This window comes from Dunckerocampus dactyliophorus, chromosome 19 (assembly GCF_027744805.1).
Source record: "Dunckerocampus dactyliophorus isolate RoL2022-P2 chromosome 19, RoL_Ddac_1.1, whole genome shotgun sequence".
Lineage (NCBI taxonomy): Eukaryota > Metazoa > Chordata > Actinopteri > Syngnathiformes > Syngnathidae > Dunckerocampus > Dunckerocampus dactyliophorus.
In genome coordinates this window covers 12,328,992-12,354,465 of record NC_072837.1, presented here as the reverse complement: position 1 = coordinate 12,354,465, position 25,474 = coordinate 12,328,992, and the positions used below count along the sequence as shown (strand labels likewise).

The window sequence follows — 25,474 nt, the reverse complement described above, 5'->3', positions numbered from 1 at the left end:
ACCTCCAAAAATAGTCCATTTATAAATAAGGAATCCTACTTTGTGGGAATTCACTTATCACGGTCAAGTCTGGAACCAATTAGCTGCGATAAACGAGGGATTACGGTATAGTCATACCATTTTGTTCTTTTTTTCTGTGCGTTTAAAGTGACGTTTGTGTGTGTTGCAGCTGACTGTGGTGATAGAGAGGATCATGGGTTTTAGTTTGTCAAGTCCGTTGGCAGCATTCCTCAATGGTCTGGAGATACTGCTGAGCAAAGCACAAGTAAGCACTTTCGCAACATCTTCCATGTCCTTCACACTAAAGGAAAATACAGAAATACTTTTTGAAATATTTGAGCCAAAGAATCCACACTGGATATATGAAAGATGTTGTCTCATGTTCACGTTGTATTGCTTGTAGGACTGGGAGAATAACGCCAGCCGTGCGGTGTCGCTGCAGAAAGAACTGGAAGCAGTGACTCAGCTCATTATCCAGTGGCGCAAACTGGAGCTGAAGTAAGACAAAATGGCTTTAGCCACACACACTTCCATACCCTGCACACGTATACGTTCATAAACTTCACTTCAATGCAGCATGTCATTAAAATAAATGCATCTTTTGTGGCAGTTGTTGGTCAAGCAGTCTGGACAATGCAGTGAAGCGTCACACTGAGAAGTCTACAAAACATTGGTTCTCTATTTACCAGCTATTAGCCAAATATCTGGATGATCAGAGGATGCATGGTCATGCAGGTACACAACATATGCAATTGTAGCTCTGTTTGTCCATATAAAAACTAGCCATTATTTCCCATCTAGGCAAGGATATGGGAGGCCTTTCCCTGTCTTCGTTGTCATCCACTCTCCAAGCTTTCCTGGAAGGTTCCAACCTGGGCGAGTTCCACACTCGCTTGACCATGCTGCTCACTTTCCACTGCCACCTCCTTTTGCTCCCAACTCAGCCTGGACGAGGTCAGCTGGCATCTTTCTTTGCAAGCACATACGGCACATTGATGTTAGCTCCACCACAAACACACCTTCTCACCGCAACATTTCCACTTATAATATGTTACACCATGCTTCAGTTAAACTGCCACTGAAGCTTGATACATACTGTATGTTTTCCTGTTTTATAGGAAAGATGTAGATCATTTGGACTTGTAACTTCCATGCTAAAAAAAGTACAGTAAATTCCGGTGTATAAGCCGCTACTTTTTTCTTAAACTTTGAACCCTGTGGCTTATACAGCGGTGCAGCTAATTTACAGTATGTCTAAATTCTAATCTTGCGACATCTGCTTTACTTCAGAACTACTAATAATTGCTTAAATACTGTGCCGCTCGTGTGTCTGTGAAGAAACAATAGTCAATAGTCAGTGGAGGTCACTGTATATACCACAATAACAACATAACTCACAGTGTCATCTTTCAAAGAACACCAAGAGCACTAAATTCATCACACAGCAAATTAATAGACAAAAGGTGTATAAAATTAAAAGAAAAAACTAACTCTTAAAGTTTTCCCAAAAGGCATTGCATCTCAGCAACACATTGATTGGGGTACTGCAATGACGTCAGCTTCCCTCTGGGCTCCAGGTCCTCTGGTGGACAGAAAGCAGCATTGGCAGCGCCATCCACCAATTTCTATGCTTTCTATGCTCCTCCAATGAAATAGTTTTCTCAAACTAAATGCATTATGGGAACACTTTCAAATGTTGTTTTTTTTATATATTAAACTTGTATCGGTACATGTTTCTATATTTCTGAGGTATAACTTTTGAGTGTTAGTTGCTGTGTGATTAGTTTAATATTGTTTGTAAGATGAAACCGTGAGTCAGACTGTTATATTGAGTAATGACCTGCAATTTCTAATGGGTTTAAGCTCATTGTGAGTTTATTCACAGCTCATGATTGGCTCCTGTCAAATAAAGAGGTCCTCACGGACTCGTGCGCGCCATAATATGCCACTTTATGATGTGGACTCATGCGGCTTATACACCGGTGCGGCTTATATAAGAACAAATCTGTTTTTTCCTCTAAATTTAGGGAGTGCGGGTTATACACCAGAATTTATGGTATAACTTCTTAGCATATCTACATTTTTCAGTATGTGGCCTTTGCTGGAAAAAGTTTGGACACCTCTGCTAGAAACAGTTAGCAATAGCTTTAGCCCGCCCAACTCTGTTTGAGTCCCATATAGGAACTTCACACCTGCATTTCTCCTCAGTCTTCATTGTGTTTGTGGCTGATTAATTTGTCTGCCACTGTGTGGATGTTGACGTCATCTCATACTGTGTTCTTATTGGTGGCAGCGGCAGGCGGATCATTTCTCGAAAGTGAATGCTGGCCAAAAGCTAATATTTTGCAATCCACAGATCCATTGTGTCATCTTCTGTGGAACCTGCACAAATACTACAGTCAGTTTTCCGACTGTATTCACACCAAAATCCTCCAGCTCAGACAGCCCATTGAGAAGGAGCTGAAGGTACAGATTAGTGTTCTTTTATCTTACACTAACACTGACGTTTTGCGACATTCATTTCTCATTTTCATGTCACTTGTTGCTGCAGGATTTTGTCAAGATCTCCAAGTGGAACGATGTCAGTTTCTGGTCCCTCAAGCAGTCAGTGGAGAAGACACATCGGTAAGACATCAGTTGGATGTGTCTTGCTCAATTCTCCATGGACATCTTCATGACTCAGGTTTCCCTTTAGCACCCTCTTCAAGTTTGTCAAGAAGTTTGAGGAGGCTCTGAATAGCCCCTGTCTTCCCGCTCTGGTTGAAGGAGAAAGCAGCGCCTCCCCAGATAACGTGGATAGAAACCCAGAGGAAACACCCGTTCACCTGCTTCACAAGGCTCTCAAGCCAGCCCTGCCAGGAAAGACTCTAGACCTGCAAGTCCAGGTTCTTAACCAGTGTCACTTGCTGTCCCTTATTGACAAAAATCAGGAGTAAACTAAGCTGAATGTGGTGTTAAAGATGGAGGAGGGAGTAGAGCCGGGATCTCTGCAAGGACGTCTGCCTCTTCTGACCAGAAAGATGAAGAAAGTGTGTGTCCAACTCCTCAAGAAACACTCGGCACCCGAGCTGACTGAAGATCTGGAGTGTTTCACAGGTAATCTACTTGATCGCAAATCAAAACACATAACTTTGCATCCTCATCGCTTTTTATTCCGCTTTAGCCTGGTACTGTCTTGGTGTCCTGTGTATGTCCGCCGTACACACAGCTCAGTCTCCGGAAGCTAGGAGAATGGAATGTAGTGATCTTTGCCATTTTGCGACATGTTTTGCAGCTTCACTCTATCATGGTTTTTCAAAATAAATGAATTAATAAATCATGCTGTATTGCGGTTGACTACGGCCAATTAGGCAAAAAATGTGCGTATTTAAGCAAATTTTATGTATTCCTGGTCTAAATTAATCATGAGACACGACACTCAGTTCACGAGGCGAGATTGTGTCTACGAGATGAGATGAGATTTTAACATTATTTTAAAGAAAAGTACAATATATTGCAAGTTACTAAATTCATTCGTACTACATTGTACTCTTCTACATTGTGTGCGGCCCCGCATCCAGCCACTGAGACAAAGAGACTGTATGGCTGACAAAAGGGCTCACTCCGTTCATGCCATTGTTCTATAGAACAACCATGCCAAGGTACGGAAACCAATGCACAGAGTGAACTCTCTTCCTGCTCGTTTGGAGGCGAGAGACGAGAAAAACAGACACGCATGCACATGGCAATATATTGAGGCCGGCAAAATTATTGAGTTCATTTTCATTTGTTGTGTGATTAGCGTATTTTCTGGTGTATAAGCTGCTACTTTTTTCTTAAACTTTGAACCCTGCGGCTTATACAGTGGTGCGGCTAATCTCCTTTACTTCAGAACAACTACTAACCTTTTAAATACTGTGCCGTTCGTGAGTCAGTGAGGAAACGGTAGCTCTTTCTTTGGCAGCAGCCAATCACGAGCTGTAAGTGAACTCACTACGAGCTTATCAACCCACTGGAAATAGCAGGAGGTCACTACTCAATATAACAGTCTGACTCACGGTGTCATCTTACTCTTCCAGGCCTGGTGTGACTACGAGACAGTTTTTCTTCTCAATGAGTCATGTTTTAGTCTTGCAAGATCTCGAGACAAGAGATCTTGTAACACAAAATTAAGGAAATTAAGCATTTTCATGCATAAAAATGACTAAATGAGCGAAAATAAAAAGTATAAGCCATTCAGAAGACGCATACATGTAATATGTAGTATTCTACACTGGTCACTAGGTGCCAGTAATGTTAATTGATGGTACGATAGCCATCGCAGGAAATACTGTACAAAAACCGGAAGTCAAAAAGGAACAACAACAAGGAACTCTTGTTGAAAGTCTGCAGTATGTCTATATTATGTCTTATATGTCTTATTTTCTCTTATTATGTCTACTATATTGTGTAATGGGAGTGTAAAGGTGACTATAGGGTTATTATACTGTATATATTATAGGTGTTATTGCATGTCTGGAGGGCTCTAATAATGCTAAAAACCATATGTAGGAAGTCGTAAACAGCTTTTCTGTGCTCTAACTATGAAAATATTCCATTTATACATACGTTTGGGTCTGGAACAAATGAACTGCCATAAACGAGGGATTACTGTACACAGAAAAGCTGGAATATGAGTCAGCCACCTATCATGCATGATTGTGAATCCATCTAACGAGGGTGGGGCTCAGTACTGCCACTATTAAAAGGTGAAGAACAGACCTGTAATGTCGGATATAAAGATTATCTATTATACAACCCATGAGTTCATTGGTGGTTTTTGTTGTCCCCCCCTATTAGGCCAGGTCATCAGAACCCTGCAGGAGTTGCAGGGCCTCACCCTGGATGTGTCAGCAGAAAAAGACAAGCAGAAGCTTCAGGTCAAACACATCCTCCAGCAAAAGCAGAGAGCGCTGTCTGACCTCTTTAAGACGCTGGCAGAAATAGGTACCTTTGACCTTGTGTCATGTGTTGCTTTCAGAAGAATGAAGTAGTCCACAACCTCTTCCATTTGCCACTCTGTCCCGTTAAGGTCTGTCATACCGTAAAGGCTTGATATGGAGCAGGACCGCTGACCCTGTGGACACCCTATGCATACCGCCACTGGAAATGAGGGCCGCTTTTTCGTCCGTCAGAGCCCAGGACCCAACTGAGACCAGGTAAACCTTACATGTTCCTTTCAAAAATACCAATTGATCTCCACTGAAGTGCGATACAGTTCACGATGCAGTTCAGTTGGTAGAGTGGTCGTCTCCAAACCTGAAGGTTGCGGGTTCGATTCTCTGTCCTCCCGTGATCATATCGAAGTATCCTTGGGCAAGATACTTAACCCCCAGTTGCTCCTAATGCTGCATCATCCGTCGGTAAATATGCTAGCAGCGTCAAAGCGCTGTGAGTACCTTGGAGGTGGAAAAGCACTATACAAGTTTACCATGAGTCTTCTTCCATATTACATTACTGTATATGGTATCTACGGTATGGAACAATCATTTTCAGTGATGTCAGGGGCATCCAATGTTTTTCCACCAAGGATATGCATACTGAAAAATCCAACACGCCTCTTTGATATTTGACATTTTGTGAACCAACGCATGTAAGATACCCATACTAAGAAGATAAATATATTTCAAGAAAAAACATCTCAGCTTTGTGTTATACAATACACTTAACTCCTTTTTCCATTTTTGCTGTTGTTTTTTTCTTTCTTTCTTTTCCCCTCATATGGTGTCTTTATTCCCATAATAGTTTGACTTTATTCTCGTAATATCGTAACTTTTTACCAACCTGGTTTTCCAGAAATTGGTACTTTGTTTCTCATAATATTACAACTTTAAATTGTATTACTTTTTTTCCCCCTCTTATTATTCTCATTAAACGTTTTTATCTAATTATGATGAAGTTATTCTCTTAAACCTTATTCACATAACATTATGACTTTTTTTCTCGTAAGATTACAACTTTTCTCTCTTAATATTACGATTTTATTCTTCTAATATTTGGACTTTATTCTCGGAAAATTACGACTTTTTTACTTTTACTTTTACTTTTTTTATGTTTTACTTTTTTTTCTCTTTATGTAATGACTTTATTTTTCTAATATTACAACTTTAATTGTTATAAAATGTCATAATATTATGACATTTTCTTGTAAAATTACAACTTTTTAAAAAATATTATTCTTTATTCTGATAAATTCCCAATACTTTTTTTCTTGTACGATTACAACTTCCATCCATCCATTTTAGGGTTCCTAATTAGGGTTGCGGGGGTATACTGGAACCTATCCCAGCTGACTTCGGGCGACAGGCAGGGTACACCCTGGACTGGTCGCCAGCCAATCGCAGGACACGTATAGACAAACCATTCACACTCACATTCATACCTATGGTATAGATTAAGAGTCACCAATTAACCTAACATGCATGTTTTTGGAATGTGGGAGGAAACCGGAGTACCCGGAGAAAACCCACACACACACGGGGAGAACATGCAAACTCCACACAGAAATGCCAAACGCAGATTCGAACCCAGGTCTTCCCGATCTCCTGACTGTGACTGCGTGGCCAACATGCTAACCACTAGACCACCGTGCGAGTAGACCACAATTACAACTTATTTCTTTTAATACTATGCCTTTTTTTGCTGCTGTTTTTTTGTAACTGTATTTGTAGAATGCGCCGAGGGTCAATAAAAAACAGCCACGGGCCACAAATGACCCCCGGAGCCGCACTTTGGCCACCCCTGATTTTAGTCAAATGTAAAAATCAAACAAAAAAATTATTTCCTTAACGCATCAGAAGCATTGAAATGTGATTAAAAAAAAAAAAGTGTTCTATACTTTGTTCTCTACAGCTTTATGGTTGAACTCATCAAATCCCTGAGTGACGTGTAGGAAACATTTAGGAGTGGTTGTCATGTGTGTACATACATTTACATAATACATTTAGCATGAAGAATAACCCATCCTTCATATCAGTTAATAGTATTGTACGAAACAACATCACTAATGTATTCTATGTGTTTGACTTGCAGTGTTTCTGGCTTCCTAAGGGTTTTCTTTTTTTTTTTTTTTTTCATACAAGTTAGTCAATGTAGTCGGGTTCAGTGTGATCCGAATCTTTACAAATAAAACCATCCTTGGTTGATTCTTGGTCAAAATGACTTTTCTTCTTGGATGTTGTAGGTTGATGTCAGAGTTGCTAAGCGCATGGGATGGCTGTCAACGTTACTTCTACTGTTCATGGGCGAGGAGAAATGCTCTGCAGACTGCGCTTCAGCACGCTGGAAGAGTAAGAGAGTTTTTTGTAGTTGACTCATAACAAAAGGAAAGAAAGGTTGATGGCCATGAGGTGTTTTAGTCGCTGCTGTGTGTGTGTGTGTGTGTTTTGTAGGAGCTGGGTCTGGGGAACATCGAGCGCTGTCGAGGTTTCTCATCTCACCTTTTCCAGCTTCTCCTCAGACAGAGGCAACGTTTAGCTATGCTGACTCAGCAGTGGGTCCATCTCAGGTGAGTAACTGGCCAAAACCGGACCAGATACTGGATTTATGCAGAGATTTTAGATGATGATAATAAGCAGTGTTTCAAACAAATCATCAAATAAATGTAAATATTAGTCAATGACAACACGACTTAACACAAAATGCGGTTTCTAAATGAAACTTTTTATTATTAAGGGAGAAAAAAAATCCCAAACTACACAGCCCTGTGTGAAAAAGCGATGCCCCCCTAAACCTAATAACTGGTTTGATCTCATTAATAATATTACAATTCACCGCCAAAAGCACTTTTGTTGTTTTGTGATGATCAACAGGACGTTAATCAGCACTGTCCAGGACATCAGGGTCCAACTCCAAAGCCAAAGTGAGGACACTGACTGCCCACTCCTGCCGCAGGAACATCTGCATGCTTGGGTCACCAAAGGGCAGGCTCTGGCTGCTCAGTGTTCCCTCCTGGTGCAGCAGGTCTCCTGGCTGCTGCAGTGCTGCCCTGAAGATCCGCAGCTGCCGGAAGGAGAGAATAGAAGCTCTCTGAGGTTTGCATCTCCGCTGGCAGATCATCGCCAGCCCCTTGGCTGCCGCATGCGGAGAGGAGATGCCACCTGGAGGCAGCTCAACCAGTGTACAGCTACAACGCTGAAGCAGATACTAAACTTGAAGACTGAGCTTCACAATACGGCAGAGCAGAGCTCAGGCGGAGGACTTCTTACAAGGTAAAGGTGTGGTTGTGATAAATACCAGTCTAAAGATAATTACACCTTAGTATTACTTCTTCTGTTCACAGGCAGCATTTCCTCTCATGCTGTTCAGCTTTTGATCATCTGGCCACTGTGATGTGTCAGCTGCGTGATATTGAGCAGTTCTTCACGCCAGACGCACACGTCCGCAACAACATGCTTCAGCCAGCCATCATTCAGAGCCTGCAGTTGGTCAGGGGAGAGTTAATGACGAATGTCACTGAGTTTACCACCTGGAAGACCCAGCTTCTCTCGGTTGGACGCCCTCCCTCAGGTGAGTGCACAAAGTGTTTGGCAAAGCAGACGGTGTCACGTGCATTGTGATGCTTGATTGTTTCCAGATGAGCCGTCTGCATTCTCTGACGAGTTTGCTGTTGAGCTGGAAGCAAACATCAGCAGTGTGCTGTGTGCTGTCCAAACCCTTGTGAAGAGAAGGGAGAGTGGTGAGCAAGGCGTTGACAACAGAGGTGAGTGACGCCATTTATGGAGACCTCACGATGCCTTCCCAATGAATTGCAAGTCCAAAATATTCCACCGCCAGGAAAAGTGCATTGGAATGCTGCTCGAAGCCGGAATTCCTCTTCTCAGGGCACATCCATATATTTCAAGTTCACAATTTGATGTCATGCATTAATCCAGGTGAAAATGAAACCTCTCTTGGACCTAATGTTATAACGTTTGGGTTTCAGAACCAGAGTGGCCAAAAAATCAAGCCTTTTTTAATGGCTTGGCGACCAAAAGAGCAGCTTGAGCGGAGCAACGAGGCAGGCAGAAAGACAAAGAAAAAGACGATAGACTATGCACATGTAACGAATGCCGGCTGGTGTGGCTGTGCGATAAGTGCAGTGGAAACTTGATTAGTGAGTTTTTCAGTTAACATAAAAAATGTGCGGCAAATTTTGCCTGTGTTCGCGTACATGTTCCGGTTAGCGAACAATATGGCGCCTGTCTTGTCACGTTATTAATACACTGCGTGACTGCAACTGTGTTCTAATAAAAATCCCTCATAAAAACACGGGCTACTGTTTCAGCCCTAATCCACTCCAAATTGAAACTCAACTCTGAACCCGAGTTTTATGTCTTATTTACTCTTATTATGTCTACTGTATTGGGTAATGGGACTGTAAAGGTGACTATAGGGCTGTTATTATTGTCTACAGGGCTCTATATGTTTTTAAAAAAGTGTATTTAGAAGGTCGTAAACAGGTTTTCTATGCTCTAACTCTGAAAATAATCAATTTATAAATAAGGAATCCTATTTCATGGATATTCACTTATTACGGTCGGGTCTGGAACCAATTCACTGCCATAAACGACAAAACAATAACTGCAGTGTAACTACAAAAACAGGAACACAAAATACTAAACCGTGATAAGATACTGGAGGCAGATTTTTTTTTAACTTAATTACCAAAAATAGTAGACATAATAAGAGAGACATATATAAAACTCTATACTGTAGATATATATAGACTCAGACGTGTTAGCATTGGGAGAGTTTCTTGTTCTTTTTGTTCTTCCGTTCTGTACAGTACTTCCTACAGTGGCTATTGTCTCATCAGTGTAACATTACTGACCCCTAGTGACCAGTGTAGAATACTACATATCGCAGTGTCTTTAAATGTGTCTTCTGGATGCCTTATGCTTGTATTTTAATTCTTGTAGCCATTTTTATGCTTGAAAGTACTTAATTTTGACAAAAAAAAACATCAAATGTGCTGATATATGCATGTTTTTTAAAATAATAATAGGCCGTATTCAATCAAGAAACTACATGATTTTATTAATTCATATACTTTTGAAAAACTAAGGCAGAGTGAAGCCGCAAAATTTGATGTGTGAAATGGGGAGGGATTACATTGTTTCACCCTTTCGCACATTTTCAAATCAGGTCCAGAGTGGACGGAGGAGGAGGTTGGTGAAGAGTGTGTGAAAGACCTCCTGAAGCCTCGACACCTTACCCATCACCTGGAGGAGGATTTGGCATCTGATGTGGAGGGTCTGAGTGTGGGGGACGTCAACGGCAGGCTGGAGAGGCTCCTGAACTGCTTACGAATGCACACAAACTCCTCTCAGACACACAGGCTTCAGGTACACAGACAAGCATCTAAAATACAAACCTAGAGAGCGCAGACCTCCGCCAAGCGCCATAGTTCTCCCCATATTGTGATACACACCAAAATAATAATCCGAAGTTTTTGCATCAGTCTTTGATATTTTGTAGAACCTTTTCCGACAATTCCCAAAAATTTCATCCAAATCCATTTGGAACTTTTCAAGTCATTTTGAACACAAGCAAACAGATAAATGCCGGAAAAAAACATAACATCTTTCACGCTGCGCTTGGCGGAGGTAAATATAAGATAATTCCGCTATATTCCATGGATCTACTTTCATGGTGTCCGTATTTGAATTGCTCGTGCATTGCTGTCATGACTGTTAAGTTTGATTGAGTGTGTCTTCTTGTTCAGGAGGTCAAACGATCATGTCGGATGCTGGTTCGTGTTGAGCCCCTGCTGGGGATTTACTCTGACCTGGTTCGCTACTACCTGGCTGTGTCGATGGGAGTCCACAGATCCACTGGAAAGCTGCTGTCTGTATTGGCCAACATCTTCACCCAGCTTGCTCAGAAGGTAAACATAGGGTGATAGAATTCCATGCACATTACTCAGAGCACGTCCTTCTTTCTCAGGGGACTCTGCATGGGTTTGTATCATATTGATTACGTTTGATATCAGTGATATTGCAGACTGCGTTCTTTCCAAAAGGCACCAAAGCAGATGAGAAAATATGCAAGGAAAAAGGACCAATTGTATTTGATATGACAAAACTAAGACTGCACTTGATGATCTCAATGATAAAAATAAAAAAAATCAACTTACTCTTTTGGTCTGTCTACCAGGCTTGTGCAAAATTGCAAATTTGGGATTTCACCTAGAGACCAGTGTAGAATACAATTTATCATCACGTCTTTGAATGCGTCTTCTTAATGCCTTAGATTTGTATTTTACTTCATTTAGCCATTTTATGCTTAAAAATCCTTCATTTACTTAATTTCACATAATTAAAATGTTTCACCTGAGGAAAACGACTAATTGACACAAGTTAATCAACTAATTACTTACTATCATGTGACTGTTCTCCTCAGGGTTTCTGCCTGCCTCAGGAGATGGCTGCTGGAGATGGTGAAGGTGCCACAGAGTTCCACGACTATGAGGGTGGTGGTATAGGAGAAGGCGAGGGCGCCAAGGATGTCAGTGACAAAATCGAGAATGAAGACCAGGTGATGAAGTACAATATTTGAACTTGGTGGGGTTGCAGTCGCTCCTCCAGTTACATTTCACAAACTTCCAGAATAGGAAGACACCAAATGAATCCACACAGTCAAAGTCCAGGTCATTTAACCAGCTAAAGCAATTTCAATGGAAATTGCGCGTCAATGCTGACAATGAGGAATGAATGTTGAAATATCCTAGAAGTGTGTTGAACTCTATCCATCGAACCAGCGACTGTAAGGTTGGGAGACGACCGCTCTATGACCTGAGCCATGCCTCCGTGCACAGAATAAGCACAATATAGCATGTAATGTTAAATGTCAAATGGATTTCCACCAATAGGGGGCGTCATTGAAATTGTCCGGTCATTTTCAATGAGAAAAATGTCAGACAATATTTAATTATGGAAAATGTGGGATTTTTTTTTTTTTTTTTAGAAAAGTCCTGATAGATACATGTCCTGAATGAGCTGATTAAAAAACGGAAGGAATTTGAAATGTTGGAAAGTAAAAATGCAGACTGAATGTGGAATGATTACAGCAGGATTGAGAATTGAACCAGCAACCATCGGGTTGGGAAACAACCACTCTACCTTCTGAGCCATGCTGCCCTGTAGAATAAGCAGAATGTTACAGTTTTGGAAAGGGTGAAATTATTTTCCAGTGGGGGGGGGGGGGGGGGGGGGGGCAACTAAATTCCCTATTCATTTTCAATGCGAAAATTCTCACAGAAAATAAATTATTACAACGGAGTCTACTGGTAGGTGTGGGTTTGCTTCCCACCCTGTAGGCTATAGAATTACTCACAATCATCCATCCATCTTTTTTCAATGCCATTTATCCTCATTAGGGGCGTGGGGGCATGCTGGAGCCTATCCCAGCTGACTTCGGGCGACAGGCGGGGTATACCCTGGACTGGTCGTCAGCCAATCGCAGGGCACATATAGACAAACCATTCACAATCACATTCATACCTATGGACAATTTAGAGTCACCAATTAACCTAACATGCATGTTTTTGGAATGTGGGAGGAAACCGGAGTACCCGGAGAAAACCCACCCATGCACGGGGAGAACATGCAAACTCCACACAGAAATGCCCGAGGGAGAATCGAACCCAGGTCTTCCCGATCTCCAGACTGTACTCACAATCAATGAATTGATAATAATAGTAATAATAATATGAGTGGTATTGGCGATGATGCCTTAAAGGTTATTGGTAAAGTTGCAATGAATGCTACATTGTGGTTGTTGAATCAACAGTTGAATGCCTTTGCATTCAGGTGGAGGACACCTTTACTGAGGGCAAGGACAAAGAAGAACAACAAGATGAGAAGAAAATAAAAGCAGAAGACAATGCGGTTGAGATGTCAGAGGACTTTGATGGCCAGATGCATGATGGCGATGAGAATGACGCTGGTAAACGCCTCCTGGAGACTCGCTATAGCAGGACAATATCTTTATTTATATCCTGGAAACGCTGACTCCTCCCTCTTTGATGCGTAGGTGGAGATGAATCTGATGAAGAGAAGGAGAAGGAAGAGTTGGACCAAAAGATGGGGGATCTGGGTGATGGACAGACGAATACCCTGGATGAGAGAATGTGGGGGGATGACGAGGATGATGATGAAGAGGGAGGGAGTGACACAGAGGAAGAGTCTGGCCAAGGCGTGGATCAGGTACTTAAACGAATACTGTCAGGATACACAGGATAAACTTTAAAACACAACAGAGCTCTTTTTGGGGCACCAAAGATTGACTGAGGGTGAATGAGAACAATGGTGTCCAAATTGCGGTCTGGGGGCCATTTGCGACTTGTGGCTGTTATGTGTTGGCCCTTGGCACATTCTAAAAATACAATAAAAATAAAAATAAATAAATAAAAATACAATTAAATGAGAAAAAACAACCCAATAATTTTACAAAAGTTAAAATGAAATAATTAGGACTGTAAAATCATAATAAGAGAAAAAAAAGTTGCAATCTTACGAGAAAAGAGTTGTCATTTTACGAGGATAAAGAAAAATATTAGGGGAATAAAGTCATAATAAAAGAAAAAAGTTTGAATCTTAGGAGGAAAAAAACGTTGTCATTTTGTCAGGATAAAGTCATAGTGAGAGAAAAAAAGTTTTAATCTTAAATGAAAGTAAATTATGGGAATAAAGTACAAAATAAAATAGAAGGGGAAACAAATCACGAGAAGAAAAAAACCCCAGCAAAAATGGAAACACTCAATTCACACTCGGTCAAAGCCGCTGCGCCATTATTGAAACTGTCTACTGAGGAAGCAACACAGATTGACAATCAAGTTGACATGCTGTGGAGCAAATGGAATAGACACAACAGGTGGTGTCTTTTTCCACTTTCATTTTGAGTGTGACTCCAAATCCACCTGCATGGGTTATTACGTTTGATTTCAGGTGATCATTTTTGTGTGAATTTGTTGTCAGCACATTAAACTATGAACTGTGAAGAACAAAATATTTCATTAATTTAGATGTGATATTTTATTGTTCCCTATTTTTATTTTTCTTACCTTACAGTTAATAAAAACCCCAAATGCAATATTACATCAAATGTGATAAATGGTCTGAAAGTTGAATATTGTAAACTAGCGGTTGACGCTGCAAAATCTCTTTGTGTGAATTTAAGTCGTGAAATTAAATCTAATATTCTCATGTATTGAGCAGAGAGGTGCTTTGGTGTTGTAGTGTTGGGGTTAGGTTCATTCTGTTGTGTCTTTTCAACACTGATGTGTTCAGGGTGAATCTGAATTAGTGGCAAAAGATGACAACCTGGATGCTGCAGAGCACAACAGAGACAAAGAAAAAGATGGCCATGAGGAGGACCATGTGGATGCAGAGCAGAAAGACAAAATCAATGAACAAGGAGATGAGGTAATCATTTCACCCTTGATGTTCTTCTTCTTTACCCGAATTAGTTCACATCTCTTGGCTGACATTGTTACTTAACTTAAGGTCATGAAACTTCTTTAACTTCTTCACACACCTAACCTTTAAAACAAATGTTATCCAAAACACACTCTGTGTCCCACAGTGACTGCATGCCACTTATTATACTCATTCACTGACTTGAATAGATCTATGAAACAAGACGTCAATAACAGCCATTTTGAAGTGGGTGTGACGTTTACTGCATCTCTTAGAGGGAGTTTGACGAGAACGAAGTGGACCCCTATCATGGCCAGCAGGATAAGAGACCTGAAGCTGAGGCCTTGGATCTGCCTGAGGATCTGAACCTGGACCGAGATGACGAGACAGGAGACAAGGGAGATGATGATGATGATGGTGACGGTGAGTCCTGTTCTTGTTCAACAAAGCTACAAACTGTGGATTTTTTTTTAATGTTAATACAGATTGGTCATTAAGAAGATAATAAGTAAAATAAGACAATAATCAGTTTGGTAAAAAAAAAAAAAAATGTCTTCCAATACTTCTTAGTCCAGGGATGTCCAATTTGCGGCCCCAGGGAGCCATTTGCAGCTCGTTGCTGTTTTTTTTTATTGGCCCTCAGCACATTGTACATCCACAAGGGAAATTGCTTGGTTACAGTAACTCATTTGCAGAAGAAAAAGACCCAACACTCTTAAATAAAATGAAATGCAAGATGAATAAAATATGATAAAATAAAAAGAATATAAGATCAATACAAAGAATATAAGATAAACAATTAAACAAGAAAACTAAAAAAAAAGCATAAATGAAAAAAGAGCAGTCATTTTACCAGAATTAATTCAAAATATTACAAAAATAAAGTCATAATATTAAGAAAAGCAAAGTTGTAATCTTATGAGATAAAAAGTCGTAATTTTATAAGGACAAAGTTGTAATATTATCAGGCAAAAAATGTAATTTTAGAAAACACTTGGAAGTGAAAATGTATTCGCAAAAAGTTATTTTTTAAAGTCATAATAGTATGAAAAATTAGGAAATTAGGTTGCAATGGAAAAAAAATTATGAACAGAAAGTTGAAAAATTTGTATAATTATTTTAAAAAAAATAGGCCACGATACACAAAATTCACGGTTCGGTTCGATACGTTTGTGTTACGGTTTAATATTTTTTTGATACAAAAAATAATGCCTAATTTAATAATGCCTTTTTCAATTAGAATTTTTTTGAAACTGCCAACATTTTTCTCATTTTTCAACATTTTCAGCCTGGTGTGAGTGTGAGAGGCGGAGCTCAGTGGCTCTGTGCCTGACAATGCAACCTAAGCCACAGGAAGACTGAGCTTTCAGCACAGAGCACTGTCAGAAGTTGATGAAATAAATATGAAACTGCGTATTGTTCGCAACAGGGCTCACGGTTCGGTACAGATACAGTACTTGTATTGTTACACCCCTATAAAAAAAACAGCAGCAAAAATGGAAGAACAATCAAAAAAGTGTGACGTATGGTGAAAAAGTTCATGTTAGGCTCTTTTTTCTTTATTTTACATAGAACATACAAATTTATTTTACTAAATTTACATAGAATATCTACATGGGCTGGTTTACAAAATGTAAAATATCAAAGCGGCGCCCGCATCCTTTGATTTTTCAGCATGCGGCCCTCGGTGGAAAAAGACCCCTGTCTTAGTCCCGTTTATTCATTTTTTATCAACTGAAAAGCATTAGTTACCATTTATTTGCATATAAAGTACATGCACCCTGTTGTTCTCCATGCACTCGGAATGCAGATGGTAGGCAATTCTTGCGCACTAAGCTGAGATGAGATGTTGGCAGCAGCCTCATCTTAGGTTTCTGCCCTGTATTTGGTCAGGAAATATGCAAATTCAGCCATTTTTAGTGCCGAAAAAAAAAACAACAACTGGAATCATACAGAAAATACACTTCTAATACATTTCAATGCAGAAATATTCAGTTACTTTATGTGATCATGATTAGGTTTTTTTTGCTTTTTTGCCTCACCTGCCTGCCCTGGCCAGCACTACTACTGTTATTTGGGTGATGTTTAGGGGGACAAATGAAAAGTGTGGGCTGCCAATTGAAGACCACTGATTCACTATTTCAATTCAATACGATGTGATGTGATGTAAATTTTATGACCGCATTATTTCAAATGAGCTCCATGCCATCCCTCTTTTCATTCGAACTTTGAACTATTCAGAAGACAACCCACTTGACATTGATGACAAAGCCATGGCGACAGAAGGGGAGGAAGATGGACAGAAGGATGGAGATGAGGACGAAGGATTGGAACAGATGGAGCAGGACCAGTCAGAGCAACAGGAAGAAGATGACAGTCTGGAGGCAGAGCCCAAGATGGAGACAGAAGAGGAAGAAGAAGAAAGTGCAGACAAAGATGGGGAGGGAGAAAAAGAGGACCAAGAGGCAGGAAAAGATGAGAGTGCACCAAAAGAGGAAGGAGCCAATACTAAGGTAGTATTATCCGCTTCTTTGTGTTTATCACTTTTCTTACTGCACAAAACCTAGGCAGCATTTCCTCTCTCTATAACAAACTTTTTTTTTTTTTGTACCGCAAGACATGCTGAGAAGATCCCAGCGACGCTACAATACCAACACACACGCACACATAGTGACATACCATTGTTTAACTTTTGTTTGCAAAGGATGCTGCTGCTGAAGGTATGGATGATGAGGAGCAACCAGAAGCAGCGGAGAGGAAAGAGCACAGCGCTGACGGGCAAACGGGGGAGCAGAATGTGCAGAGTGACGCTGCTGTGGAGCTGGCGGGAGAAGCATCACAGACAGATCAAGCCAAAGAGGTGTGCTTTCGAATATTTACTGCTTTGCACAGACTTGGGCTCATTGGAAGCGTAGTGGTTCACGTAGCTTACTTGCACGCAGCAGACATGCTGCCACCTCGCCATCCCATTTGATTACTATTCATTACTATTATTTTACTATTTCAGTTAGTGATTATGAGCGGTCTCACGAGACAAGGCAATGCACGAGATTGGGTCCACAAGAACGAGAGGAGACACGATTTTAACATTAATTTTAAATAAAGCACAATGAAAAACATAACTGGACAAAGAAACGTTTTTAACCCAGTCACAAAACAATGCAGGTGCGTTTTGAAATGTTTATTGTCCCACAAATTGACGCTAAACGATATTATTGTGAGCATTTTTTGAAAACAAATCACTCATGTTATAATATCTAAGAATATATCATTCATAATGCATCACTTACTTTAATACACTGCCCAAAAAAATAAACGTAACACTTAAATAACACAATGTAACTCCAAGTCAATCACACGGCTGTCAAATCAAACTGTCCACTTGAAAAGCAGCACAGATTGACAATCACGTTCACATGCTGTTGTGCAAATGGAATAGACAACAGGTGGGCAGCAAGACACCCCAATATAATAAATAAATCCAAATAATCAATATATCCATCCATCCATTTTCTTTACCGCTTACAATATTACATAAATAAATGTTTGTGTGATTTTGCACATTCAACTATGTAAAGAACAAAGTATTTAATAACAATATTTCATTCATTCAGATCTAGGATGTGCTGCTTTAGTGTTGCCTTTATTTTTTTGAGCGGTAATCTTTCACTCTGTCAAGTTGTGGAATTGACTTTCGTGACGTATTTTCTCACAGGCAATTTCTACCGTTTGTCACAGGTTCTTTCTTGAAATGTTGACTTTTCAACACTATACAGCAGGGGTCACCAAGGTTTTTCCTTGTGAGAGCTACTTTTACAAAATGAAAATGGCCAAGAGCTACTCATTTTTGTAACATTTATTTTCAGAGCTTATTTTAAACCCAAACAAAGCGAAAATGCTTGTTTTACCAGAACATGAACAAAATGCTGGTGTCCACAACTCACATTTTATATTTCAGAATGCATTTCTTTCCACTGTTCTTTCATTATTAACTGGAAACCTGAATGGAAAGCAGGCTTGCGGGCACCTCATGTGGTCGTGGGCACCACGTTGGTGACCCCTGATATACAGTATATATTTTCAACTATTAAAGTGCAGCATTTCTTTTGCGATGACTTCCTGTGAACGCATACACTGTTCCGTTTGTGTTTGCTTTGTTGACCAGACGTCTCAGTGAATGTTGACTGTCAGCACGGAGGCTCTGCATCTTGATGTTTAGTTAGGCAAGTTCGTTTTGTTGCCTTTTATGTCGCCTGCACTTTCGGACAAATTCGGCATACTGGCTGGTCTGTGTTGATGAGTTCACTTTGCTTGTTATTAATATTCCCTCACGGGAGCTGTAGTAGCATTTGGCTTTGGAAGCATCTTTTTCCCACCAAATTTCTACAACATTACTTTGCATTGCTCCTCACAAGGCTCCCTTGCTGCACTATGTGTGTATGCTAGTGGCCCCGCCTTTCCCCACAGTGCCAAAATTCACTCGGTTGTTCTATGGAACGCCGTTGTTTTCTGAAGCGTCTAGGTGGTGAACCAATGCACAGCGTGAACTGTCTTGCTGTCTGTTAGGAGGAGAGAGACGAGGAAAACAGACCTGCATGTACATGGCAGTACATGGAGGCTGGCAAAATGATCCAGTTCATTTTAATTTATTGCGTTCTTAATTTATTATCGCGAGACAGTTTTTTTCAGAATGAGAAATCTTGTCACGTTTTAATCTCGCGAGATCTCACACGACACCCCGAGTGATTATCATCAATCCTTAAATTATACATAACAATACATTTACAATAATATGTGCAGAAAACTTGTAGTATTGTCATGAAATATGCTGACTCAAATACATAAAAGGAGGCCACTATTTATTGGAATTGAAACATACAAGGGTTATAATTAGGGCTGTCAAGGGATTACACATTTTAATCTAATTCATCACTGGTTTCCACTTAATTAATCATGATTAATCACCATTTGCAACTGTGTGAAATATGACTATTTTTACTGTATTTTATGAATAAATAAATAACTTTAAATAAATTACTTTTACCTAATTATAGGGTCTCAAACTCGCGGCACAAGGGCGTGACTCGACATGGAAGTGTAGTGTAAATGCTATAAAAAATATTTATTTTTGATATGATTCTACTTTATAGCATTGATCTCCTTGAGCGACATGAGATGTGTTTTCTGAATGAGTTTAAAATAGCTTTACTGTTTTTCAGACACCGAAACTAAAATCCTGTTTACACTTGCTGTATGTTGCTAAAACATCCTCATTCTTTTTGTGCCATTGCTGCTTGCCGTCTGGTTAAAGTATGCTGCAAAAATTCCACCCCTTTTGTATCGCTTGTCTTCATTGGGGTCACGAGTAATCTGGAGCCTATCCCAGCTGAATGCGGCAAAATACAAACTATGAAATGTATTTATTTTTTTGTTTCACCCTATCAATGGATCGAGATATTATCATTATCGGGAGCCGTGCATCGCGTATCATACCGTATTGTGGGGCACCCTGAGATTCTCAGCCCTATTCCCAATACTTCATGTGGCCCAGACACAACCAGACACTTATCTCCAGCGGCCCCCAGGTAAATTGAGTTTGAGACCCCTGACCTAATTATATGTATTAATAGCCCCTAATGAACCGAACATTTAACTCCAGCTAAAAGATAGCACACATGTCTGAAAATCTATTTGCCTAACACTAGTCTCTTTAATAGTAGCACAACATTTGTATCACACTTTAAATGTGTTATTATGAGCCATGAAGAGTTGCGTTCAAAGACACCAAGTAATTTAAGCTGAATTTTAAGTGTAGATGTATTTTCTGGGATTTATGATCATACTTCAATGCAGAAAATTGTACTTCGGCAGTAAGAGTTACGTTAGTGAGTGATAAGAATATCCACTTACTGTTTTTCTTTGTCTTTCTGTTTATTTAGACCACACATACGCGCGTAATTAAGACATTATTGTGATTTTCGGAGTGTCCATGAATGCATCTCGTGACAATGAGGAAGTGTCGTTCCGAGGAGGACTAGAGAGTGAGTTGGAGATACACTGCTGTCAATGTGTTCAGGTTAGAATAAAGATATAAAAAGAGCGTCAGACTTAGTGTGACTGTGTGGGGTCACTACGCTATGCTTCCGGCTGCCGTCATAACAGAGAGGTATGGCTTGACATGATGCGCATGCATTCATTACAGAAAAAAATGTAACGTAATTAATTAAATAAATTGGTTACCGCTGTTAACGTGCTATTTTTGACAGGCCTCATTAGAATATTTGGACTATATTCCCATATTGTAACTTTTTTATTGATTTAGAATGTGCAGTGGGCCAATAAAAAAAACAAAAAACAACTGCCACGGGCTACAGATGGCTCCCGGGCAGCACTTTGGACACCCCTTGTATAGTAGTTAGTCAATCCAAAAAACAAAAAGCAATGTTTCCATATTGTGTATTTTCAGGAGCACGGGGCCGGCGCGTCCGATGCCAACGAATCAGCAGGCCACCAGTCAAAGTTGACGGCAAGGATGGCTTCACAGACACAAACACACAACAAGACTGAGGTAACGTCTCGCCACTCAGCTACAAGACTTCAACTAAAAGAAATCCCTCTCCTTGTAAACGCAAAGCGGATTTGAATGGAATGTTGCAGAGCTTCAAACGAAAACCCGGTCAAGCGGACAATGAGCGGTCAATGGGAGACTACAACGAGCGTATTAATAAGCGTCTGCGTACGGTTGAAAGCGCCAAGAATCAGACGCAAGACAGCCGGCAACCCGACAGCCAGCAGGAGTCTGACCTGTACGAGTATGTGAAAGAGGGAGACGAGGCTTACGATACGCAAACATACGGTGTGTAGCAACTCCATCATCAACCTTCTTAGTCTGGGGTGTCAGGAAATGAAAGTCAGTACTTTTACTGCTCCCAGATGTCGCTAATGCTGATCAGCAGAAAGCAGAAGGATCTCAGCAGCCCCAGGCTGAAGATCAGGATGCGGATGATGTTGCCATGGAAACAGACCACCAAGACGAAGACTTTCAAGCTGCTGAGGTCCAGGAACTGAAACATGAGCAACTGGACCCAACAAAGGCCTCACAGAAAGGTGTCATTACTTTCATGACTTGTTTGCTAAAAGCGCATACAGTAATCCCCCATATTGCACTTCACGTTTTTTCAAAAATATAGTAATTAATAAATAATGCTGTTTTGTGGTTGAAAATGGCCTATTATCAGTCAAAAATATGCATATTTAAGCAGATTTGACACATTTATGTACCTAAATGAAGCTTTTTCAAGCATAAAAATGACTAAATAGAGTAAAATACAAATATCAGACATTCAGAAGATGCATTCAAAGATGTTGTGATGATGTGGAGTATTCTACACTGGTCTAATATTACTGTAATGTTGGGTGAGACACACAAGCACCAAACATGATAGCTGGAACAACAGGCTTTTATTGCAGGTTTGAATCTAACACAGGCTACTGTTGCGGCCGTAACCCATGCCAAGCTACAACTCAACTCTGAACCCCCGACGTCACTTTCTGTCCCCCCTCCTTAAATGTCTTATTTTCCTCTTATCTCTACTATATTGGGGAGTGTAACGGTGACTATAGGGGTGTTATTCCATGTCTAGAGGACTCTAATGATGTTTAAAAAAACGGGTTTAGAAGGTCGTAAACAGGTTTTCTATGCTCTTACTACAAAAATATTCTATTTACTATTAGGAATTCTACTTCATGGAAATTCACTTATCACAGTCGGGTCTGGGACCAGGGACCACCATCACGGTTCAGTATGTACCCCGGTTTCAGGGGCATGTTTCCATTTGGGTACAATAAGGCAACAAAATGGAAAACGTAAAAGTGATTAGCTTTTGTGTAAACAGCTTTAGTGATGAACCACGCATTGATGAGCTGATTTACAACTTTGAAGGGTGAAGCTGGTCAAATCAGCTGCAAGTAAAAGCACATGATCAAATAGATATACTTTTTTGCTAACATAATTATTTGAAGGTATGTTACTGAGCAGATATAAACATGCAATACCTTGCATTACTTTTGTTATGTGACATTGAGTGAAGTGTTAATGAGTGTTTATGTACAGGTACAGAGAGTGGGGAGATGGATGCGCAGGGGATGGAAAATGAAGAGGATGAACATACGGAACGCCAGCAGCCCCCAGCGAGCGACAAAGCTGAGAAAAACACAGAATCAACCTTCCATACGCTTCCTGAGCTGCTCATAAACACCATGCAGGTCCATATCTTCTAATGTTGCCACACCACTTCTTATACACAGTATATAACGCAGTTCAATAATGTATTTCTTGATCCTTTTAGTGATTATAGTTTACAGCTAATAAAACCCCAAAGTCAGTGTCTCATCAAATTATATTCATTGTCCAAAAGACGAGTAAGCTCCACTTGGCGCTTCACATTTAAGCAAGTTTGACATATTCTTCCTAAATGAAGCATGTTCAAGCATAAAAATGGCTAAATTAAGTCAAATACAAATACAAGGCATTTAGGAGACTCATTGAAAGACGTTGCGATGATATGTAGTATTCTACACTGGTCACCAGGTGTCAGTAATGTTACACTGATGAGACAATAGCCACCGCAGGATGTACAGAACATGAAGTAAAAAAGGAACAACAACAAGGAACTTGAACCAATGCTAACATGTATATATCTTATGTCTTATTTATGTCTTGAGTGTCTTATTTTCTTCTATTTTGTCTCCTATATTGGGTAATAGGAGTGCAAAGGTGACTATAGGGGTGATATTTCATGTCTAGAGGGCTTTTAATAATGTTAAAAACTATATTTAGAAGGTTATAAACAGGTTTTCTATGCTCTAACCATACTGTACTCTAACTATAAATAAGAAATTCTACTTAGTGGAAATTCACTTATCACGATCGGGTCTGGAACCAATTAACCGCCGTAAGCGAGGGATTACTGTGTGTATATACAGTATTTATGTCAGTGTGCGGAACCCTCAGGCTAATGACACAATGAACTCTGTGTGTGTGTGTGTGTGTGTGTGTGTGTGTGTGTGTGTGTGCGTGTGTGTGTCCATCTGCTCAGACAGTAGAGAAGGACCCTGAGGTGATCAGGAAGGAGATGGAGTTGCAGTTAGCGCTATGGCACAAACTGACTCCAGGAGCTGAGGAGGAGGTACACAAATATTTGCATCACTTATTAATACGCTGTTAATTTCTGCTGCAGGAAGTGAAAATGGAAATGGAAACGTCATATCAACATGAACTCTTTTAAAGATGCCATTGCTTGTGGATTTTAGTCATACATCGTGTGGATTTTAGTCATACATCGTTTATGTTCACGCCCCACAGATCGGCTGACTGGCGTTGACATAAGTGGTTGTCAACATAACCAAAATCAGCCATAGCTTAGACATTTAGGAAGTGATGTGCGGGTTTTAATGCTGTGTAACAAGTATCCAAGCATTTTTAGTCAGGGCCACATAGTGAACAATGAAAGGATGCAAGGGCCACTTTGATATTTTGCAAAGCATCACATGTAGATATGCTAAGAAGTTACTGTATATATATTTCAAGAAAAAAATAATCTCAGTTTTGTGATATAGGTGAAAAGCCTATTATTAGTATTAACTTCACTCTTTGCTCTTGTTTTCCCATTTTTTTCTGTTGTTTTTTAAAATGTTGCGACTATTTCAACTTTCTTCTTACTGTAAATAATCTTCATAAATGTACTTCTCGTAATATTATGCCTTTAATCCCATAATATTACAACTTTTTCCCCAAACTAATTTTCCAAAAATTACAATTATGTTTTGTTTTTGATATTGCAATTTTTTTAAAAAGCAACTTGAAAAAATATATATTTCAACTCGATGCTACTATGACTAAAATGACATTATTTTGCCTCATAATATGATGTGTTTGTTCTTTTAAAATTGCTCCTTTTTTCTCAGAATACGACTTTTTATATATATATATATATATATATATATATATATATATATATATATATATTTTTTTTTTTTAACTTTATTCTTGTAAAATTACTGCAGATTTTTCCATTTCTGCTGTTGTTTTATTTTTTAATTTTCCAACTATTTCAAGTTTCTTCTTGTAAATTTTCTTCTCATAATTATGACTTTATTTCAATAATATTTTGACATTATTCTCAAAACATCATTTTTTCCGCAACCTAATTTTCCAAAAATTACAACTACATTTGTTGTTTTCTTTGTTATTCCTAATATTAGGACTTTTCAAAACATAACATGTTTCTTTAATATTTCATCTTTATGCTACTAAAATGATGTAATCTTTCCTGCTAATATTACTTACTGTACTTGTTATTCTCGTAAAATTACGTCTTTTTCTTGTTAAATTACAACTGTTTTCTTTTAAAATATTTCGTATTTTGACTATATTTTTGTAAAATTACTGCTGATTTTTCTATTTTTGCTGCTATTGTTGTTGTTTTTTTCTTTCTTGTGAAATTATATTTTTAAAATGTGCCGTGGTCCAATGAAATAACTTCAGACACTGCTGAACTCGACAGTAGTTTATAGTAGTAGTCTATGTTGTGTTTTCACGCTGCTTAGTGATAGTGATGAACTTGGCAATACTACAACACACGTCAACATAAACGGAACATTTTTTTATTTAAATGACCCCTTCACGTTTTCTGTCGACAAAAGTGACTTAAGCGGCCACTTTTTCGGAGTGACAAGAACACAGTGCGCCAGGTTTTGATGAGCTGGTCCACATAGATGGGTTGTCGACGTAAACTTTGTAAAAATAACAAGTTTGAATGTTTGATGTGTGATCCAGGAGAGGGCAGCAGAGAACATGTGGCGCCAGTACCAGACTTTGACCTCATCTCTGTCACAGCAACTGTGCGAGCAGCTACGCCTCATCCTGGAACCCACACAGGCTGCCAAGCTCAAGTCGGTACCACCACAACGTACAGCATGCTTTACTTTCACTCATCTTTAACGTATGTTTTAACATACAGTATAACATCTATTTTGTCAGTAGTCCCTTGTTTATG

General features: G+C 39.6%; 1 protein-coding gene across 2 annotated transcripts in view; it reads left to right on the top strand.

The window, feature by feature from the left end:
• The window catches only part of mdn1 (midasin AAA ATPase 1), a 114,611-nt gene that overhangs the window by 78,942 nt on the left and 10,195 nt on the right, over positions 1 to 25,474 (top strand). For both annotated transcript variants that reach the window (XM_054761757.1, XM_054761756.1), the window contains exons 67-96: positions 170 to 265; positions 404 to 498; positions 611 to 735; positions 802 to 954; positions 2,357 to 2,466; positions 2,552 to 2,625; positions 2,696 to 2,885; positions 2,961 to 3,096; positions 4,819 to 4,965; positions 5,051 to 5,177; positions 7,202 to 7,307; positions 7,410 to 7,525; positions 7,830 to 8,228; positions 8,300 to 8,526; positions 8,594 to 8,719; positions 10,144 to 10,343; positions 10,724 to 10,885; positions 11,401 to 11,535; positions 12,810 to 12,945; positions 13,033 to 13,205; positions 14,289 to 14,423; positions 14,693 to 14,840; positions 16,659 to 16,930; positions 17,122 to 17,277; positions 20,884 to 20,985; positions 21,075 to 21,273; positions 21,351 to 21,524; positions 22,531 to 22,682; positions 23,516 to 23,605; positions 25,255 to 25,370. In XM_054761757.1, coding sequence (XP_054617732.1) covers positions 170 to 265; positions 404 to 498; positions 611 to 735; positions 802 to 954; positions 2,357 to 2,466; positions 2,552 to 2,625; positions 2,696 to 2,885; positions 2,961 to 3,096; positions 4,819 to 4,965; positions 5,051 to 5,177; positions 7,202 to 7,307; positions 7,410 to 7,525; positions 7,830 to 8,228; positions 8,300 to 8,526; positions 8,594 to 8,719; positions 10,144 to 10,343; positions 10,724 to 10,885; positions 11,401 to 11,535; positions 12,810 to 12,945; positions 13,033 to 13,205; positions 14,289 to 14,423; positions 14,693 to 14,840; positions 16,659 to 16,930; positions 17,122 to 17,277; positions 20,884 to 20,985; positions 21,075 to 21,273; positions 21,351 to 21,524; positions 22,531 to 22,682; positions 23,516 to 23,605; positions 25,255 to 25,370 — 4,577 coding nt within the window. The remainder of the gene's footprint in view (positions 1 to 169; positions 266 to 403; positions 499 to 610; positions 736 to 801; positions 955 to 2,356; positions 2,467 to 2,551; positions 2,626 to 2,695; positions 2,886 to 2,960; positions 3,097 to 4,818; positions 4,966 to 5,050; positions 5,178 to 7,201; positions 7,308 to 7,409; positions 7,526 to 7,829; positions 8,229 to 8,299; positions 8,527 to 8,593; positions 8,720 to 10,143; positions 10,344 to 10,723; positions 10,886 to 11,400; positions 11,536 to 12,809; positions 12,946 to 13,032; positions 13,206 to 14,288; positions 14,424 to 14,692; positions 14,841 to 16,658; positions 16,931 to 17,121; positions 17,278 to 20,883; positions 20,986 to 21,074; positions 21,274 to 21,350; positions 21,525 to 22,530; positions 22,683 to 23,515; positions 23,606 to 25,254; positions 25,371 to 25,474) is intronic.